At 39.4% G+C, this 17,958-nt stretch overlaps 2 protein-coding genes across 2 annotated transcripts; both read right to left on the bottom strand.

Moving 5' to 3' along the window:
• Nucleotides 1-1,049: 1,049 nt before the first annotated feature.
• Nucleotides 1,050-7,151, bottom strand: lg13h5orf15 (linkage group 13 C5orf15 homolog). Its single transcript, XM_044043008.1, has 3 exons — nucleotides 7,003-7,151; nucleotides 2,865-3,712; nucleotides 1,050-2,450 (listed from the first exon to the last, which is right to left on the bottom strand). The coding sequence occupies exons 1-3, from the start codon at nucleotides 7,115-7,117 to the stop codon at nucleotides 2,316-2,318; spliced, it is 1,098 nt and encodes a 365-aa protein (XP_043898943.1). The 5' UTR covers nucleotides 7,118-7,151; the 3' UTR covers nucleotides 1,050-2,315.
• A 1,443-nt stretch (nucleotides 7,152-8,594) lies between these two features.
• vdac1 (voltage-dependent anion channel 1) lies at nucleotides 8,595-16,554 on the bottom strand. The gene is made up of 9 exons (XM_044042807.1): nucleotides 16,448-16,554; nucleotides 13,901-13,970; nucleotides 12,832-12,881; nucleotides 12,339-12,491; nucleotides 12,170-12,222; nucleotides 11,848-12,075; nucleotides 11,154-11,304; nucleotides 10,095-10,152; nucleotides 8,595-9,668 (listed from the first exon to the last, which is right to left on the bottom strand). The coding sequence occupies exons 2-9, from the start codon at nucleotides 13,965-13,967 to the stop codon at nucleotides 9,577-9,579; spliced, it is 852 nt and encodes a 283-aa protein (XP_043898742.1). The 5' UTR covers nucleotides 13,968-13,970; nucleotides 16,448-16,554; the 3' UTR covers nucleotides 8,595-9,576.
• Nucleotides 16,555-17,958: the final 1,404 nt, after the last annotated feature.

Raw genomic sequence — 17,958 nt, 5'->3', positions numbered from 1 at the left:
AAACCTGCTGCTTTTAAAGTGTGTTTAGTTCAGTTGTTCGATTCCTTTTTATTATTGTTTTTTTTCCTTCCCGACTGATGTGTGTTAGTGAAAAAGACATTTCTGCAATAATTAATTAAGGAAGGCAGAGGCTGTGGTTGTTTTGTTTGTGGCCATGAATCTGAAATGATGTGCAACCAGGGAAAATATTCGGTATTTAATTTAGTCGTTCAATGGAAGAGACATGGCACGACTGTAATAATAAATTATAATACTATATAAGAATAATAATGAATTCAAGCTTATGGTAATGAAACATAATTCAGTTTTCTGCATGGATGGATGGATGGATAGATGGATAGATGGATAGATGGATAGATGGATAGATGGATAGATAGATAGATAGATAGATAGATAGGTTTTCCTCCTTCAAGAAGCCACTAGACAATTAACGATTTGTTAATTGTTAATGTCTCAGTTGTCTGTACATTAACAATTCAGACTAAAAGAGGCAAATCTGAGTGATTAAAACAGTTTGGATTCCTCTTTATGAAGCAGTGGCAATTAAAAAATATTATATTTAGCTATGTGCTGCTTTTCCTTACTGTTCCTTTTACTCGATATGTGATAAAAAAAACAAAAAACATTAAACTTGTTAGAGGACACAGCAGGAATGTGATTTCTGAAACGCACGTTTCACTTATTTGTGTGAGTATGCTGCCTCCTTGTGGCGAACTCGCTTATTTCATCTTTTAGGAGTCGAGTGGAACTTCCTTTTTGTACAGCAAGTCATTTCATCTCAGTAACAATATATCGTAATCATTAAACCACTCGAGCTGCAGCGTTTGATCTTCATTGTTCTTGCTAAATATGTCTAAACGCTGATAAAAGCTGCTTCTAATGCTCTGTAATTAGCTTTCAACAACAGTGATTCAGCTCAGTCACAGAGGGAACAGCACAATCAAAGGGAAATCAAAGTGAATATTTAGCGAGCAGCATTCAGTTAAGGCGGCGGCGCCAGCAAAAGGTAAGATGGATATTTGCAAATGATGAGACGCGATAAAACGGCGTTCTTTGTACCCAATGTGTGCTTTATTGACAAAAAAGGAGATTGTACAGTTTCTAGTGTTGATTACAAGTTCCATCACCTTGACACGGGACTCCTCCCACCCTTATTATACTCAGAACAGCACAGTGCAAATCATCGCATTAACCTATCCGTTTATCGTGCACCTCGTTCTCAAAACGAGGCGATCAGGAGAACTTATCTGAAAGCATGAGATAAAATCAGACGGTGAAAAAGAGTTTGGTGCAACATTGAAGCCACACAGACAAACAGTTCACCGTCTTTGTACGATGAGAAAGGGGGGGGGAAGCAAAGACTGAAAGACTTGTGTGAGCAAAAGGTAACACAACAGTCACTTTTTCTTTTTTGCCACAAGGACACGTGGTCGACAGGGACTTCACCGAAGTCATAAAACAAAGAGGGGCCCTAAGATTTCTGCATAGCAAAATCTGGCCAGTAGACGTAGAAGAGGTACCATAATATAATATATAAGACGAGTTCAGTCTAAACTGAGGAACAGGGGGAACATCTGCCAAGAAAAGCCTCTCCCATAGATTATTAGTATTATTGTTAGTAGTAGTACGTCATAGAACCTGAATATACAGCATTTGTCTTCATTGAAATGGCTTCAGAACATGAAAGACAAGTCACCTAACGCTCAGTGAACAGCATCAATGAAAAGGCATTTTATGTCAAATGTAAAAAATAGAAAAGAAAATTTAAAGGTGACTTAAAAAAAAAAAGAGCATGAAATGTCCCAATATTTCTCTTACTTAAATACGATTTTGGGATGTATATTTATATACAAATACATGCATCTACCTTTTGTTTTTTGCCTCTCATGACCTGACCGATGTTTTGTGTGCAAATTCAAGTCTTGACCGATTAAGTAAGAGAAAACATCTATTATTTATCGTGTGTGTCTTAATGTGGCATTAAATTATATTAAAACAATATGCGAGAGAGGGTAAAATGATTTTATATGTATATGTATATGTATATATATATATACATACACATACATATATACATATATATACACATATATAAAAGCCCCCTAATGATTCAAAATATAAAATCCCAAGACATAATTAATTTACAAAACAAAAAAATGGAGTATTTAAGATAAAATATAACAAATAGAGATGACAGATTGAGAGAGCAAAGAACCAAAGGACGACTCAGCATCAATTCACAAAAAATGCAACTGGTCAGGAAGGAAAACCAACTGGCTCCGAGAAGGTCTGCTCACTGGTTTTCTGACTGTGGCTCAAAAGATGTAGTCGCGGGTGATCTTGAGGGACGGCATGGCTTCGTTGACGTTCTGGTCCAGGCGGTGATACTCGACTGTGTTGCGGGAACACAGGCTGTCCTTCCAGCGCTGATTCTGAACCAGGAGGATGATCTGAAAAGGAGAGGAGAGAGAGACAGAATGCAGTTAGATCTATCTATCTATCTATCTAGTTCTAGTAAAACACAGTTTTATTTGGAGCTAACATTGTATGTGCACATTGTAGAACCTTCCTCTTCAGATTCTACAGGGAAGGAACTTGAATGAAACACCTGCATGCTCTTCACCAGAATACTGACATTAGATTGTAAGGGGAGCTTCGTAGAGAGCAGAAAACTGCTGACATTATGCCGAGGTTGGCATAATGTAATATCCAACCTCGGCAAATATCAGAGATCGCAATCACTTGTCATCTCCGCAACTATCAAAACTACTATTAGACATCTGTACTGTTCTAGTGGAGGAAACGGGACACACATAATCGTTGCCCTCTACGGCCTGCGTAACTGTTGTCAAGTCAACACTCACCCTTCTCTTGTTGTGATAAGTGATGTAGATAATGGCGACCAGGAAGACCAGGATGACTAGATGAATGAAGAAGTGGGAATCCTCCTCCTCGGTGTTGTAGATTTCCGCTCCCTTGTAAATGGGCACCTCCATCTTGCCCGCATTCCGGTTTGTGTTCAGATTCTGAACTTTGAAGTCATTAACTTCACTGTTATACTCGTTGTCAATACTGACGTTATTGGTGATGTCGTCCGCATCGTCGGTCTCCCCATAAGCGCCGTCGTCGTCCTCCTCGTCGTCATCGTCGTCTTTGACGTCCTCATCTGGATAATCCTCTAAATCAGGGACTGGTTCAGACTCCAGGTCTGAATCAGTCTTAACTGCCTGTGTCTCTTCTGATAAAGGTGTCGTGTCAGTGGGTTCTGTTGTGGTGGTGGTGGGGGTAATAACTGCGGGAGTAGAAAGTCTACTGCCGTCCTTAACTGCAGGTTTATCTGGTTGAGCAGTATTGTCTTCCTTCTCCACAACGGTTTTGGGGTCTTGACTGCTGACCATTATTTTCTCCTTCTCCTTCTCTTTCTCTTTCTCTTCATCTTCATCTTTATCTTTAACTTTATCTTCATCTGCAGAGGGATCAGACTCGGCTATGACATGCACGCCTGTGTCCTGCGCATCTTTAGGCAGTTTTGTTACAGTGGGACTCACGCTGTTGTTTTCAGGAGCTGCAAATGCAGTTGTTGCAGAGTTCTTGGGGTCTGTTGAATTTGCTGCACTCAGTTCGGGTGGTGAATTATTTGTGTCCTTGTCCTCACCGGTCACATTTTGAGACTCAACTGCCACCGGATCGTGGTTGTTGGTGGCTGTTGGTGCTGTCGGGAAATGACAAACAGAATATTTATTTTCAATCTGCTGTACTTCACTAACTACTGACTAAACATACTACCGAATTTAAATTCAGGCTCTTTCAACCTATTTCATCTCAAGTAACTGATAACTCACATTCTCATTATGGTGAGAAAAAATAATTTATTATTTCAATAAGAAATAATAATACAAAAAAGTTGTCAAAAACTAAACTTTGTTAAGTTTCTTACAACAACAATGTGCAGACTTACATAAATAAGTAGTCAGTAATAACAACCTCACTCTGTGACCACACGAGCACCAATCAATGGCTGGGGAAATGAGCCTAAAAATGCCCTTGGGTGAAACCATTAACCTTCCAGATGCCACAGTAAAAATACTTAACAGCAGCCTATTTGTGTGTAACCGTGTGAAAACATGCATTCCCTCAAACCGTTACCCTCCACCCATGACCACAGCCAACAATGACAGCTTTTCTGCTTCACGACACAATATGATGTGCTGTCACACACGCTGCCAGGCCACAGTCTAGATCTTCACCCCACTGAAGAATCTCTGGGATGTGCTGGAGTCTTAACACAGCTGTCCGACTCTCCCAACATAATTACGGGATCTCAAATAATCCAACTGTGGATTGAAGTAAATGTTGTACCATTGCATAAATATATAGAAACAAAGCCATGGCAAGCATGAAGCAAAGTGTGGTGCAACAAGATGTTCTTTGGCCCTAAAGTGTATAATATCATGTTAAAAAGTAAGTAAGTTTGAGTTAAATTAAAGACACACGGCTATTGCTACACCATGGATTCTTGGGCGAGTCTGTAAAAGGGAGCTGAATTTATTTGCATGCATGTGGGCCAGCCCTCCTGAATCAATGACACCATTTAACCAACATGTGTCAACATTATTATATCCTGTGGGACGAGGAGGCGTCGCTTAGGATGGGAGGACAACACTGGGGACTTGAAGCACAGAACAAGACGAACCCACGAGAACAAAGGGACTATTCATACACACGGGCCACAGGCAGCATAAATAATCATGGCTAAATAAGAGAACTCTGTGGCAGCAACAGTCATAAATGTCACGGCATCAAACTACACGCAGGGAATTCTGATTTTTCACACAGCCACTCAGTCACACTATTGACGGAAAATAACGCAACCATAAATCACACATCTCACCAACAAGCTGATGAAAAATCTTCCTACACTCTAAATGTGGCCTCTTTTGGCTTGTGGGTCAGTTTTATACATGTGATACATTAAAAAAATGCCAAAAATGATCAGAACTCAATTGTGTGGAATGAAGGTTACATCAGGGCGGTCACCCTATGATATTTACATTTCAAGCAAAATAAATATTTGGCAAGTTAAAAGGCTAATGAAGTTACAGTGTCATCCTCCCTCAGTACAAATATTTTTTGTCCTCAATCCTGTTTGTGAGTGACAAAACACACAAGGATGAAAATCCGGTGGAAAATCTGCAGCATTATTATTCTAATTCCATAAACCTAAATTATACCAAACAACAGAGTTTGTGTAACTGCCGTTTATTCAACTTTAAACTAACTAATAAATAAGTTCATGTTGTAAACAGATTCTGATCATCTGTAATTTCAGGCCACAACAAAAGATAAGTATTTAATCCTCTTGGAAACACATATTCTAAAAGAAAATACGACATACACAACAATACATCTACAGATAGTTTGTTATCAGGAGTTATCTAATGTCATACTGTGAAGGGCGGCTGAAGTCAACAGGGAATTGTTTATCACTCGGGGACACAAGATTGCAACATGACAACTGCCCAAACAGGCTGTAGAGTGATATGCATTCAATCAGGTGAAAAGAATAGAGAGCACAGGTAGGACCTGGATTTTATCACAATCGCGATGAGAGATTATGATATTTACTTCCGTTTGTGAGTTGCTGGTTTCTTTAATTTTCACTCAGGAGCAAAAGTCGATCACCAATTATCAATATCACTTTTTTATGACAAATATTTAGGGCCATATCACCCCAACATAAACACATGGGAAGAAAATCAATGCTGCAGACCAAACCTAAACAGATTTCTATGAGCTTAAACTCAATAGATGTGGTCTACATACACCATACACGTCGAAGTCCAAGAGCAATTTTACAACTCTGACTGAGGCAGGGCAATAATTCAATAAACATAAACACTGTGACATACATTTCTTCACAATCTATAGAACAAAGGTTCAAGATACATACAACAAAGGACACTTGTTTAACTCAGAAACAAGTTTCCTGTTTATTAAGACATTTGTTAATTAAACCTTTTTTTTTATTGTCATAACGTTTTTAGCCTTATTGCCTAACTGTAGTTTTCTATAATGAGGAACACAATTTTGCAACGTGACAACTGCCCAAACAGACTGTCGTCTAATGTACTGTACACGATAATTCAGCTGGACAGAGTAGAAAGCAAAAGGTGAAGTGATAAACACAGCTCGACCTAAACTAAACAAATTTCAATAAGCTTGACATCAATACACTCTGACTGCACAGAGTGATTTTACAGCTTTGACTGAGACCCTATTTCCTCGATGGTTAAACAACTAAGTGGTTTTCTATTAGGAGCAGTGGGGGTTACTGGACTGTCTTGGAGTTAATTAACAGTTGAGATATACGACACGACATCTGGACCAAGTCAAAGACTGAATCTCAAATCATTGCAGCTCAACTCAGGCATTGCCTTGGGCACTCACATATTTAGACCTCGGTACACAGGTTACACAGGTTCATAAATTTAAAATATTCACAGCACTGTGAAGAATATGCTGCATGTTAAAACATGATAACACACGATGTCTGATGTTTCATGCCTACTATCAACACTTTTAGCAATATATAAGAATATTTAAGTAATCACACGTATTTACAATGACCAATTTCATAAAGATAACTCAAGCATAATCAAAGGTAAAGTTGAAAGAGACGAATATTACTTTACTATAGTGTATAGTTGAACGTTCTCGTGACCAAACAGGAGTCCTGACACTTCCGGGTAATACTTCTTTGAACGCAGAGGTTATTTCTCTTCCATGATAATGACTTGCACACTATTTTAAGATGTGTTTCAGAATATCCACACCGTTAATCATCGCCCTCCTCGTCTGACACCGTGGTGGCATCAAGGACTCGTCAACTAGCTCTGCTCCCAGGCTCTCTTTAGCCACTTGTGCTACCACGGCTAACTAGCAGGTCCCGTTTGACCGTCAAAAACACCATTATCTCACAAAATGTAAAGGTGTACCACGTACCTGACGGTATAATGGGAGCTGACAGGCAGCTGCCGGCTAACATGTAGAGGAAAACCAACGCAGAAAGGGCACAAATGTTTCTCCTGCTGCGCTCCATCTTTCTGCACGTCGCCATGTTGATGCGCGAGTGAAGTGGGGAGGGGCGTGGCTTAGCGTAGATAGACGCCACAAGGACAGCGGGTTGCCAAGTCTGACTGACGACTTCTAAGTATGTAAGTCAAAGTTTTGTTTTAACAGCACGTCGTGGTTACAAAGGTATGGAAGCGCCGTTTCCGCCACAATCATAATTATGAGAAAGTATTTTATAATTATGGACTATCTCTGAAGTATGACTTATTATTCCACCACTCCGTTGTAAATAAATCATTCTCGAGCTCTTTCCTAAGTTGCAAACTGGCAATACGTCTGATTCTGATAAAGAGATACTTTCTCATAATTATCTCAAAATAATTAAATACCTTCCAATAATCATGACTTACTAATACAGTATATAATGTATATGTGTATATGTATATGTGTAATGTTCAAGTGGCGAAAAAACAAACACAAAGTAATGCAGAGCATATAAAACAATAAATAATAAAATACACCAATCTGAATAGATCAGTGAAAACAAATTAGAAAACTAATTAATCAAAATAAATAAATAACAAGATATTGGGTGAATGTTATGTGAAAGTGGTAAGGCTAGTATAGTAGCCTAACTATAACCTTTACATTATCAAATCTTACGATTTATGTCCATTGGACTGTTATTTTACACAACCTGTTGTTTTCCCGCTTGTTCAATTATTAATTTGAAATTAATTATAAATTGAAAAATTTGCCATGTTGTGCCTTTCATTTTTGAAAACCTTTAAAGGGTTGTTTAATCATCTGACTAACTTGGTCGCCACCGTCATGTGGCCGTGGACAAACAATAATAGTAAACCAAGGAATTTACAAGAAAAATCGCCCAACCTGGCAACACGGAGTGAGAGCGACGGGGTGTGATACAGTTTCGTTATTACGTGTTTGAGGTCTGTCTGAGTCACTCTCATGATTAAAATGTTGTTTTTAAACCCTACAGGTAAATAAGATTCACTTTAAGATGACATCTGCATTGGATTTCCAACCAGACAAACGCAAGGAACCGCCCCGAATTCCCAGTTTACTCTGTCCCACTGAAGATAAGTATAATCTATTACTGTATGGATAAAGTTAAGTCTTGTTTAGACACTTTAGACACATTTGTTGTAAAGTTTCATCTAACTTTGTTCTCATTGTGTAACTCAAATATAACATTAACATTTATTTGTGAAACATATACCTGGATTCATGAGCAGTGGTCATAAAATAGTACATCTTATGTAATAATAATTTAAGACATTCTTGACCATCATTTTGATACATCCAAACAAATCCCTAAAAAAATGTAACACGTTTAAAGGGTGGTCTAAGGATTGACAAATTACTTTAATTTAAAGAAGAAGAAACTTTGAATATTGCTTTTTACTATTTTTACTATTAAACTAAATGGCAAATGTTAACAAAGACAAGTGTGAGATAAGGCGCAGATCATCGAGACATGTGCAAATAAACTCAGAAACTTGTTTAAGATGTTCTTAATTTATTTAAGGGAATGACAATATTGTCAAATACACCGAGCATGTTTCCCAAAACCATTTGAGGAAGACTACCGTTTCTTCTTCACTGTATCCTTTTTGCTCTCCTTCAAAAGAAGCACTTATCCAGAGAGACTTGACGTGAGTGCGTGATCGGTTTCTTTTCGTTTTGCTTGACCACAAATAATTGACAGGCCTGCATAAGACTTCAACGTTGAATTATTACTTTGCAAGACTGTCAATAAAATAAAGTTTTTTTTCTTACTCTATGTAACAAAAGACATGATTCACACCAAATGCACAGACAAAAAGACACGACAAAAACACAGAATGTACACACGGGAGTGTAGTGACTCTTCAAGCTACTGACAGCGGCTTGTATCGGGGCAATTGACTCTTCCCTTTGTATAATGTGTTCAGACAAACACTAGAACACTCAAGTGCAATAGTGACTCAAAGTTAATTCACCACTTTACTTTACGTGGGGGAGTGCTTACCAGTTCTATGCAACAGCACCATCTGATGGCGTAACTACTCACACTACAACCCTGTCGAGCCACACTTGCACTTTGGGCTGACCTAGTTTTCATCCTCCCTTTAAATCTGCATTGGAAAGCAAAGAGACGCACCAATTAAGTAACGGTGTGAGAATGGTGACAAAGTTAAACAATCTCAAGATGAAACTTTCTGTTTTAACGACTCAAGTTTTGTTTTGTGTTGAGCTGGGGTGTTTATTTTCCAAAATATAGTGTTCCCTTAAAGTGGTCCTGTAAAAGCGGTACATCGTCACATGGACGATTTAACCTTAAAATAGTTTCAATTCCAGCTGAAGTAACGACTAGAGGAAACACAGACTTTGTGACGGCTAACTAATCAGTAACGGACTTCAAACCTTTTTAGGGGGTGGGGGGGAGAGGTAGGGGAATGCACGTGTGCTGGGAGGACAGTAAGGGCTTTTCGTTTCATCCCCCTATGCCTGGAATTCGAGGCCGAGACCGAGCTTGTGACCACCGGCGTTGATGTTCTTGCCATCGAGGAGAGCAGAGAGCGTCAGCTTGATGCCTGCAGACAGACATATTTGGGTAAATCACGTATAAACAAGGAAATTGTGTCCCCATTGTGACAGCATTATTCCAGTCTTCACCGATCTAGGACCCCACTCTAACAATTTACAATTTCCCAGAATTATGTTGCAAACTTGTCATCTGGGAAGCTGTCATTCTGAAGTGTACCCTTCAATTCTATGATATTGACATCCATTTTATGAGTGCATACTTGACACAGATATGAAACTCACAATGAAAAAACACTAGTAAATGACACTGCTCAGAGTAGGACCTGATTCAAACTTTAAAGACCCTGGTTAAATGGTAATTTTGTTCATAATGCTGTTTCAGGAACTTGGCAAATGTTGATTTAAAATTGGAAAATTGTAAAGGCTCATTTAAGCACATAACTTGTAAAATACATTGTAGAGTTTAGACTCACCTGGCTTCAGAGTCTGAGTGTAGCCCAGGCCCACAAGGCTGGAGTTGTTCACCTTGGCCTGTGAAATATAAAGAAAAGCTCATATTAGTAATAGATACTGTATGTGAATATTGCGACATCTGGGTGATTTATTGCAACAAAAAAAAAGCCAATAAAAATTCAACTCTGATGCCCTGAAACCATGATTTAAAAGCAACTCCACTAACAACCAGTCTCACATCAGAGTGTTCATATCGGCTACGTTACAGATAATATTTATGGATCATATTTATTATTATTATTGTTGTTATTAATTATGATAATAACAATAATAATAGTTTTTATAAACGGAATTAAACAAACAAAACATCCACTTGCACTAACTGGCTCTGCTTCAAAAGGGGAATTAAGGATCCCTGTGATTGACAAGAATAAATTTGCCTGGCCCTTTCTGTAACCGGCAGAATTCTCTACCAGAGGCCATTTTGGCTTGAATGAGGCTATTTTTTGTGTAATATGTTCATGTGGACTTGCAGCCATCATTCCAAGTTGGTCAGTAAGGCAAGACATGCCAACGACTGCATACACAGATGTTTTTAATGGGCTTGAGCTCTGATTGGCATCAGTGCAAACCCACAAACCAGGTGACCATTTTCATGTGGTCTATTTTTGCCGCTACAATGCACAAACCTCTTCTGGTCATTAGAATAGCCGTTAATGTTTACAGCAATCTTTATTTGTTGGAAAATCATATAAATAAATGTGTTTTATTTCATAAATTGTATCACTTTAAAAGATAGATCGGTCTGTGACGTCACAATTCATGCCCAGGCGATGTGCGTGATGCAGGGGTGGAAAAAAAACACCACTGGCAATGGGATTAGTGTTAATCACCTTTCACAGGTTTAACAATCCCAGGTACTCCTGCTAATTTTAGTGTAAAATAGGCATTCATTTATCACAGTGACACCTAGAATGTCTCTTAAGTAAGAAGAGAAACTGGGTTCACCGACTCCCAGTTTTAGGGGCAGGTTTTAAAATCAAACTACTGTAAACATCAGGATCAAAAACACTACTCACCGAGAAGGCTGCATCAGAGTCAATCTGATACTTGGCAGCAATGCCAAAGCGGGTGTTGCTGTTTCCAGCAGTCCAGGCCAGGTTGACGGCCGTCTCGAGCTGGTCGTTCACCTTCTGGTAGATGGAGCCACCAAACTCAGTACCATCATTTCTGAGGAAAAAGAGCAGATGGGAGGGAGGGGGGGGATCTGTTAAATATTCCCACATGACTATGACTAACACCTGGGTGATGCTTTATTCTCAACAGGGATTAACAAAGGTTGTGTGTTTCCGACACTTAAGACACCATCAGATGAGTGCACTAATACTGATCTAACATTAAACTACATGTGACCTCACATCAGCACTGCAGTTGAAAAGTGAAGCAGACAGGCTCGGTCAAGGACACAGCAGGACACACGACTAACGCTGTGCCATCTCTCTCCCTCCCTCTCCCTCCCTCTCTCTCTGGCACTCACTGCCTGGGCATTATCTCCCTCTGCTATTTCACTAAGGCCCTTGACTGCTGCCAAATATTCACTCTATCTCGCTTGTAACGTAGGAAATCCCATCACCTGGTTGCAAAAATATATCTGCTCGGCACCAGGGTGAAGGGCTGGAGTAGAGCTTATCAGGGTTTATTGATGATCAATTAAAATGGGGTATAAAGTATAATTTAAAAACTCAGTGTGTGGCAGCGTTATGTTTGTCTTACACATTCGTGTGGAGCTGGAACTCATCAGTCTTGTATCCAACTGCAAAGTTGCTCTGGGTGATCCTGTTCCTGCCGGCCTCGAAGGTCATCTGGTAGCCCGCCAGCCAGCCCTCGTAGCCCACCACTGCTGCGCCGTGGATGGCAGTGCCGTTGATGTCGTAGTTGACGTCACAGCCGACATTAACGTGGTCGCACTTGTAAGCGGTCTTGATTTTGCCTCCTTTCTTGCTGTAAAGGTCAATGGCACTCTTAAAATCTTCATTCCATTTAACTCCGCACTGAAATGAACTACATTTTCCAACTGTTATTCAGCTGTTCTTACCCAGTGTTTGGTGAGAAAGAGGAATCAAATGTCAGCTTCAGTCCCTTAGTCAACTGCATGAAAAAAACAAAAAACATGATATTGGATGACTAAAATCTGACAGAAAACAATGCAAATTAAATTAAATCTTTTTAATAAAATATCTTTTTCAATTCATGCCATCACTAACCTGGTCTTCAATGGTGATTTCAGTTCCAAGGGTGTTGTCTGTGTTCCACTTCTCTGTAAAGGTCAGCCCATGCTCCGCCCACTTGTACTTGGTCTCCAGAGATCCAGTCACTTTGCTGGTCTCAGTGTTGGCAGAACCTGTGCTGGTGAACTCCTGCAGATCATAGAATAGTGCCATACAGACAGGTATATCATGATATTATTATTTTTACACAGTGACTCAGATTTTAAGCAACACAGTTGACAGACGGCTCAAACTCAACTCTTTCTTCTTTACTGATAATAGATAAATATAAAACACAAGTATAAATGTGTTTTTACCTAGAAACAAAGCAGCTTCAGTCAAACAATTTCAATGTACAACATAGACAACATACAGGAGATCAGATAACCTGTCTATTCACTACCAGCCAAGAGCCTCTTAAGCTATGATAGAGCGGCTGCAGTCTGGGAGGGCGACCTTGATAATCTGCTAAGGACTGAAGGAAACTTACCAGTCCATTCTCAGACTTTGTTTTCAAGTCCAGCTTGATGAGCCCGAAGCCTGCAACAGAGAGTTTTCAAATGCTCAAAACATTATCTATCCCATGATACGCATGCTGAAACATGTCTTCATTAAAGTGCAGAAAGATACTGAATCTAAGATACTGAAGATACTGAATTTGCATCAGTAAAATACGTCTTTATTTATTGATCCGTTCATTCATACCAGCTTCGCTTTCACTACACCCCTAGATTATTTACCCATGATTGCCCAGATTAATCCAAAGCCGTTGTAAAATCCATAGTTATGAATTACAGACACTGCTAAACTCCCTGAGATTAAACCTGTGGGGCATACATAAATCTGGCTGCTGCAAGAACTAGAAATTCACCTTATTATTAAGGACAATGCAGCAATCAGTAACCTTTGAAGCCACAAAGATTTGTGTATACACAAAACAAACTGAGGACATGTGAGACTAACTGCAGGTTTTATGCTCCACCTCAACATGTGTTCAGCTAGTGGTAGGATATTATAGACATTTACAGATATTTCTGTAGCTAAACCTAGCACTAAATGGGGCTAAGATTAATAAGAGTATTAACAGTTTACTAAAGTAAACAATTTTTCGCAATTGATTCATCCGTTTTAGTGGATTTAAATAAATAAAAACAAGTTCTGCCATTTCAGCTTCTTAATTGTTAATATCTTTTGGTTTCTTTGCTCCTTTATGACAGTTAAGTCATAAAGTAAAGACTACTCGAAATAAAGCCACTTGTGTACATAGCACATGCTGCATTTTGTTTGAGCAATAACAAGAATGTACAAGTTGTTTTTTTTCCAATCTGATCTCTAAGTATGTGAAAGTGTTTCCAAATGATTTTACTATGAATCCATGACTGACATTTGTACTAGCGGTATTTTACACCTCTCCTGGAGACACAAGCTATTCACTAACTCAGAGTCACCTTTATGAGAGGATGGGCAAAGGTCCGACAATGACAATAGTTAATTTAATGAGATTTACGTGCTTTTCCTTTACTGCTGTAAAAACATATTACTGCCCGCTTGGTGCTTACCGTAACCCTTGGTAAAAACATCCTTGGCAGACTTTCCAAGGTCAACGTAGGTGGGAGGTACAGCCATTATCTGCAAAAAAAGAGGAAAATTACTATTAAAGCTTTGACAAATGAGGCAAAGCAAGGAAGTGTCACAGTTTCACACGATAGCCAGAGCCCTCAGTCTAACAGCAGAGGGAAAGATGACGCACTGTAACACAGGAACCAAATCAGATGGGACGTGTTGAGGCAGAGAGCAGCGCCGTGGAGAGGGGACGGCAGAAAGGCAATTGGGTTTTATTGATGGAAACTAGTAAAAGGTACAACTCTAGTGATGTTATTGTCTTTTATAAGCTACGCCCAGGAACACTGTGACTCACACCTTTGAGTGTGCAAATTACTTTAAATCTGCTTTCCATATGGTTCAGAAACCACGTGTCTTTTGTATCTTTTTAATTTATTTTTACCTTTATTTATACATGTGATCTCATTGAGACCCAAGGTCTCATTCACAAGAGAGACCTGTTTTGGTTCAAGTTTTTAAATGACATAAGAATATAATTAGTGCTCATTCTAGTTTTACCAAGATTTAAAAAAAGCAATAGCCATTTTTGAAATTAAAATGACATACTAAATTCATTCAGTTTTGGGAAAGGTCAAATTAAAATCATTCAGGGTCAAAGATGTTCACAACTTTTGTGCCTTTTTGTCCTCCTATATCCGATTGTGCAAGAAGTATATTTCATCATTTAAGGTACATTTTTCAATGGCACAACTACTATCATGGTACGGTTGTTACAGTTGACTTACTGATAGCTTTCAGGTGCCTATTGACAAAAGATAGGGCAGGAATCTGAGCAGTTTTCAAGCTGAATAGTAACATTTGGTGTGCAATGTTGTAGTTAAAATGTCTTAAATCCCAGTATTGCAACACACATTTTAGTGCAATTGAAGGTGTTTTATTACAACAACAGAACAATGAAGCAATTACTATCCCTATAAGTGTATTCTATGAAAATAGCTAAGCTCCAGATGCCGAGCTATGGGTAGCTCTTCATCAATGAATATGCACCAATATAACCTGAGCTAAATCAACTTTAGCACAACAAATATGTCCTTTTCTACCTGCAGTAGTTTGCACTTGCCAGGACCCAGCCATCATGGATATATGGTGGTCTTAAGGATCTTGTTTTAGACACCATGTGGACAAATGTCATGTTTCTACAGGGCCTCTTAAGACACATAAATAGCTCCTATACTGAGCCACATACAGTCTGCTCATACACCCCCCCATGTGTGGGTAGTTTTGGTTTTCACATAGGAACACAGGCACAAATGTCAGAAGGCCAACAGGGCTTGGGAACAGAGGAACACTGTTCATATGATAGCCTTTTAAGTGTTGTCATTATGGACTAAGGTAAAATTAGAATCATTAACTCGGGCTGCAAGCACAACGGAGTGTGGTACAACCACGATGGCCACCAATAATTTATGTCAGAGTATCCCACACCCAGAGGTGGAAAGTATGTATTCGCGTTACTGTAATTGAGTAGTTTTTTAGTGTACTTCAAATTACGTAAATGTTTTTGGAAGGACTGCACTTTACTAAACTATAAATCACATCCACTACAGAGTAAAAAAATTAGAAAAATACACACACGGGAAACTTTGTCAGGGAATGGCGAGGACCTTTGACCCATGTTGACTGATATATAGTGTATACATATTTTATTTTGTCAGCACTTTAATTTGTAAAGCTTTGCCTTATTTTTAAGTAACTAAGAAACGTTTACTCTGTGTACATATCAAAATAGTAGAATATTTCAATACTCTTTCCTCCTCTGCCCACACCCTGAAAGCTTCATTAATATGAAACGATGTATGTTACTGAAGTCTGGCCCCGACAACCACACAACAAATTAAAAGTCCCTTTCATTGTGATGCTGGCTTTGAACCTCAGCAGCACTTTCATCTTACAAGCACTGTTGATGCCATGTGATTAGCTGATATTAGCGTAAAGAAGCAGGTGAAAAAGAAGCAAATAAATGCACTACAAGAAATAGGTTTCTCTTAATATGTGCTATGATACTGAGTTTGAGAGACAGACCCATTTGAAAAGTCACATGACGACTGTACTCATTAGTGGAGAGGTGACTTTAACAAAGAGGTCATGAAGACAGCATCTCCGTGCCCTCGCCTGCTGCTAGCGGATTAGCATTCGCCAGCTATCAAGGTGGAGAGCTGGTTAAAGTGAGAAACGCTCTGACATGCCGACAGGCAGCGTGACGGGAATGTAAAACAGGGTGCTGACTAAGCTTCTTCGTTTCTTTGCTGGACGAATAACTTATGTTCACGGGCAAATGACCGCAACGTAAGACCTTAGCCACAAAGCTAACAGCAGCTGGTAAGTGGAGTCTCCTGGCCTAGCATCTATGCTATCAATGGATGAGACCGTGCACGAGAAAGAGGAAAGCTCCGCAGGGACCGGTTCACAGACACCGAGCAGAGCCGTGCTAATGCCGACTGAGTGAGATGTGTTATATTGCGGTACAAAGATCCACTACGTACCTCTGTGCGTGTCCCAGACCGGGTCAAGAAGGAACCAGCTTGTCAAGCTCACAAAGGAGGAGGAGAGAAGGAGAATTGGTGGTGGTGCGGCGTCACGTAGCTACAAGTTACGCAAGCGGCGGCCGCGGCAGCGGCGGGCTGCTGCGTCATCGCCAAAGATACAACATTCAGCCAAACGGCAAGAGTGAGACACGAGTACGTCCTTCCTGGATTTTGTTTAGAACTGATTCAAAAATGCAGTGGTTGTGAATGTAAAAGTGCAATCCTGTGAAAATGTAGTTGTGTCCAGATACTCGCTTTACCTGTGTGTGGTGACCAGTGGTGTGCACAGAGGGGGGCATGGTGCCCTAATTGACAAAAAAAAAAGACACCCTAAAGTGCCCTAGAGTGCGAAAAACATGTGGAAGTGCACCACTGGCGTCCATTGATGTGTGGCCTCTATACATTAAAACAAATTGATTGTTTCTAAAGGAGTGCCTTTAGTGGAGAAAATGACACTCCCGCTTTGCAATAACTCTTTGACATTTCTTGTTTCATTGGTATTTTACCTTGACAGCAGCACAGGAACAGCTCAAACCCACAGCAACAGAGGACAAAAGTATTTCGCTACCAGCAAAATACGTTTGAGATCAGCGTTCTACATCTTTAGGACCACTCGGAGATGTACAGAGTTTTGATTATGATTTAAGTCAAGATAACAAACAAATTCAAGGACATATCGTTTTTGGGGATCATTTATTGTCCAAATGCAGATTTTGCAGCCACATATACTTGGCTGACAGATTATTAAGCATTATGTTATTATTTTACATCATATATATGCAGAACAGAAGTAAAAGGTGTTGATCTCTGTCTCGACTGACAACAATGGCATTGTGTGAACAGCCATTTTGATGCTCTTACTTTTTAAGCAGACTGTCTGGATAAAACTGGCTTGCGGGCCGCATCTGGCCCCAGGGCCTTATGTTGCCCATGTGTGATATACCCATGGGCAACATAAGGCCCTGGGGCCAGATGCGGCTAACATCGCCGCTAACATGGGTGCCTCAGAAAAAAGAAAAGTTACCTCTGAATCAAGAGTTAAAAACATGACAGAAGTTGGTTTAAAATCTTACATGGTGAGACATGTGAAGAGACAACGCTCAAGTTTCTCATTTACAGACCAAACTCTAGTTTCTAACCTTCACATTTACAGCATTTAACAAATTTGAAATAGTCACAGGAAAGGAAATGTATCATTGAGATTACGTGTCACATTTTGTACGTATTTTTACAGCAAATTTACTCTTAAAATGTAAATGTTACACATATTATTGTTGCATTAAAAACTTGTAGTTGTCACCCTCTGCTTCCTTCATTGATTTCAGTGTGGCCCTTATATACATATCAACTTTTATTTGATATACGTTTAAATCTTGTAATAGATAGTAGGATGTACATACTTAACAAAGTATAATCATGTCGGTTCCCATCAGACTTTTATATCACCACTCAAACTCATGTTTACCACA

The sequence above is a fragment of the Solea senegalensis genome, linkage group LG13 (assembly GCF_019176455.1).
Source record: "Solea senegalensis isolate Sse05_10M linkage group LG13, IFAPA_SoseM_1, whole genome shotgun sequence".
In the NCBI taxonomy this organism is placed as follows: domain Eukaryota; kingdom Metazoa; phylum Chordata; class Actinopteri; order Pleuronectiformes; family Soleidae; genus Solea; species Solea senegalensis.
Note: the sequence above shows the minus strand (reverse complement) of the source record. Positions and strands in the feature narration are given on the sequence as shown.

What these genes read in the sequence shown, in the direction of transcription:
- lg13h5orf15 (XM_044043008.1), bottom strand. Translation starts at nt 7,117, where the DNA reads ATGGCGACGTGCAGAAAGATGGAGCGCAGCAGGAGAAACATTTGTGCC. An exon ending in AGCTCCCATTATACCGTCAG is followed by an intron (nt 3,713 to 7,002) that starts GTACGTGGTACA and finishes ATTTCCCGACAG; the next exon opens with CACCAACAGCCACCAACAAC. An exon ending in CTTATCACAACAAGAGAAGG is followed by an intron (nt 2,451 to 2,864) that starts GTGAGTGTTGAC and finishes TCTCCTTTTCAG; the next exon opens with ATCATCCTCCTGGTTCAGAA.
- vdac1 (XM_044042807.1), bottom strand. Translation starts at nt 13,967, where the DNA reads ATGGCTGTACCTCCCACCTACGTTGACCTTGGAAAGTCTGCCAAGGAT. An exon ending in AAATCACCATTGAAGACCAG is followed by an intron (nt 12,223 to 12,338) that starts GTTAGTGATGGC and finishes TTTTTCATGCAG; the next exon opens with TTGACTAAGGGACTGAAGCT. An exon ending in CACTCAGACTCTGAAGCCAG is followed by an intron (nt 9,669 to 10,094) that starts GTGAGTCTAAAC and finishes GTCTGTCTGCAG; the next exon opens with GCATCAAGCTGACGCTCTCT.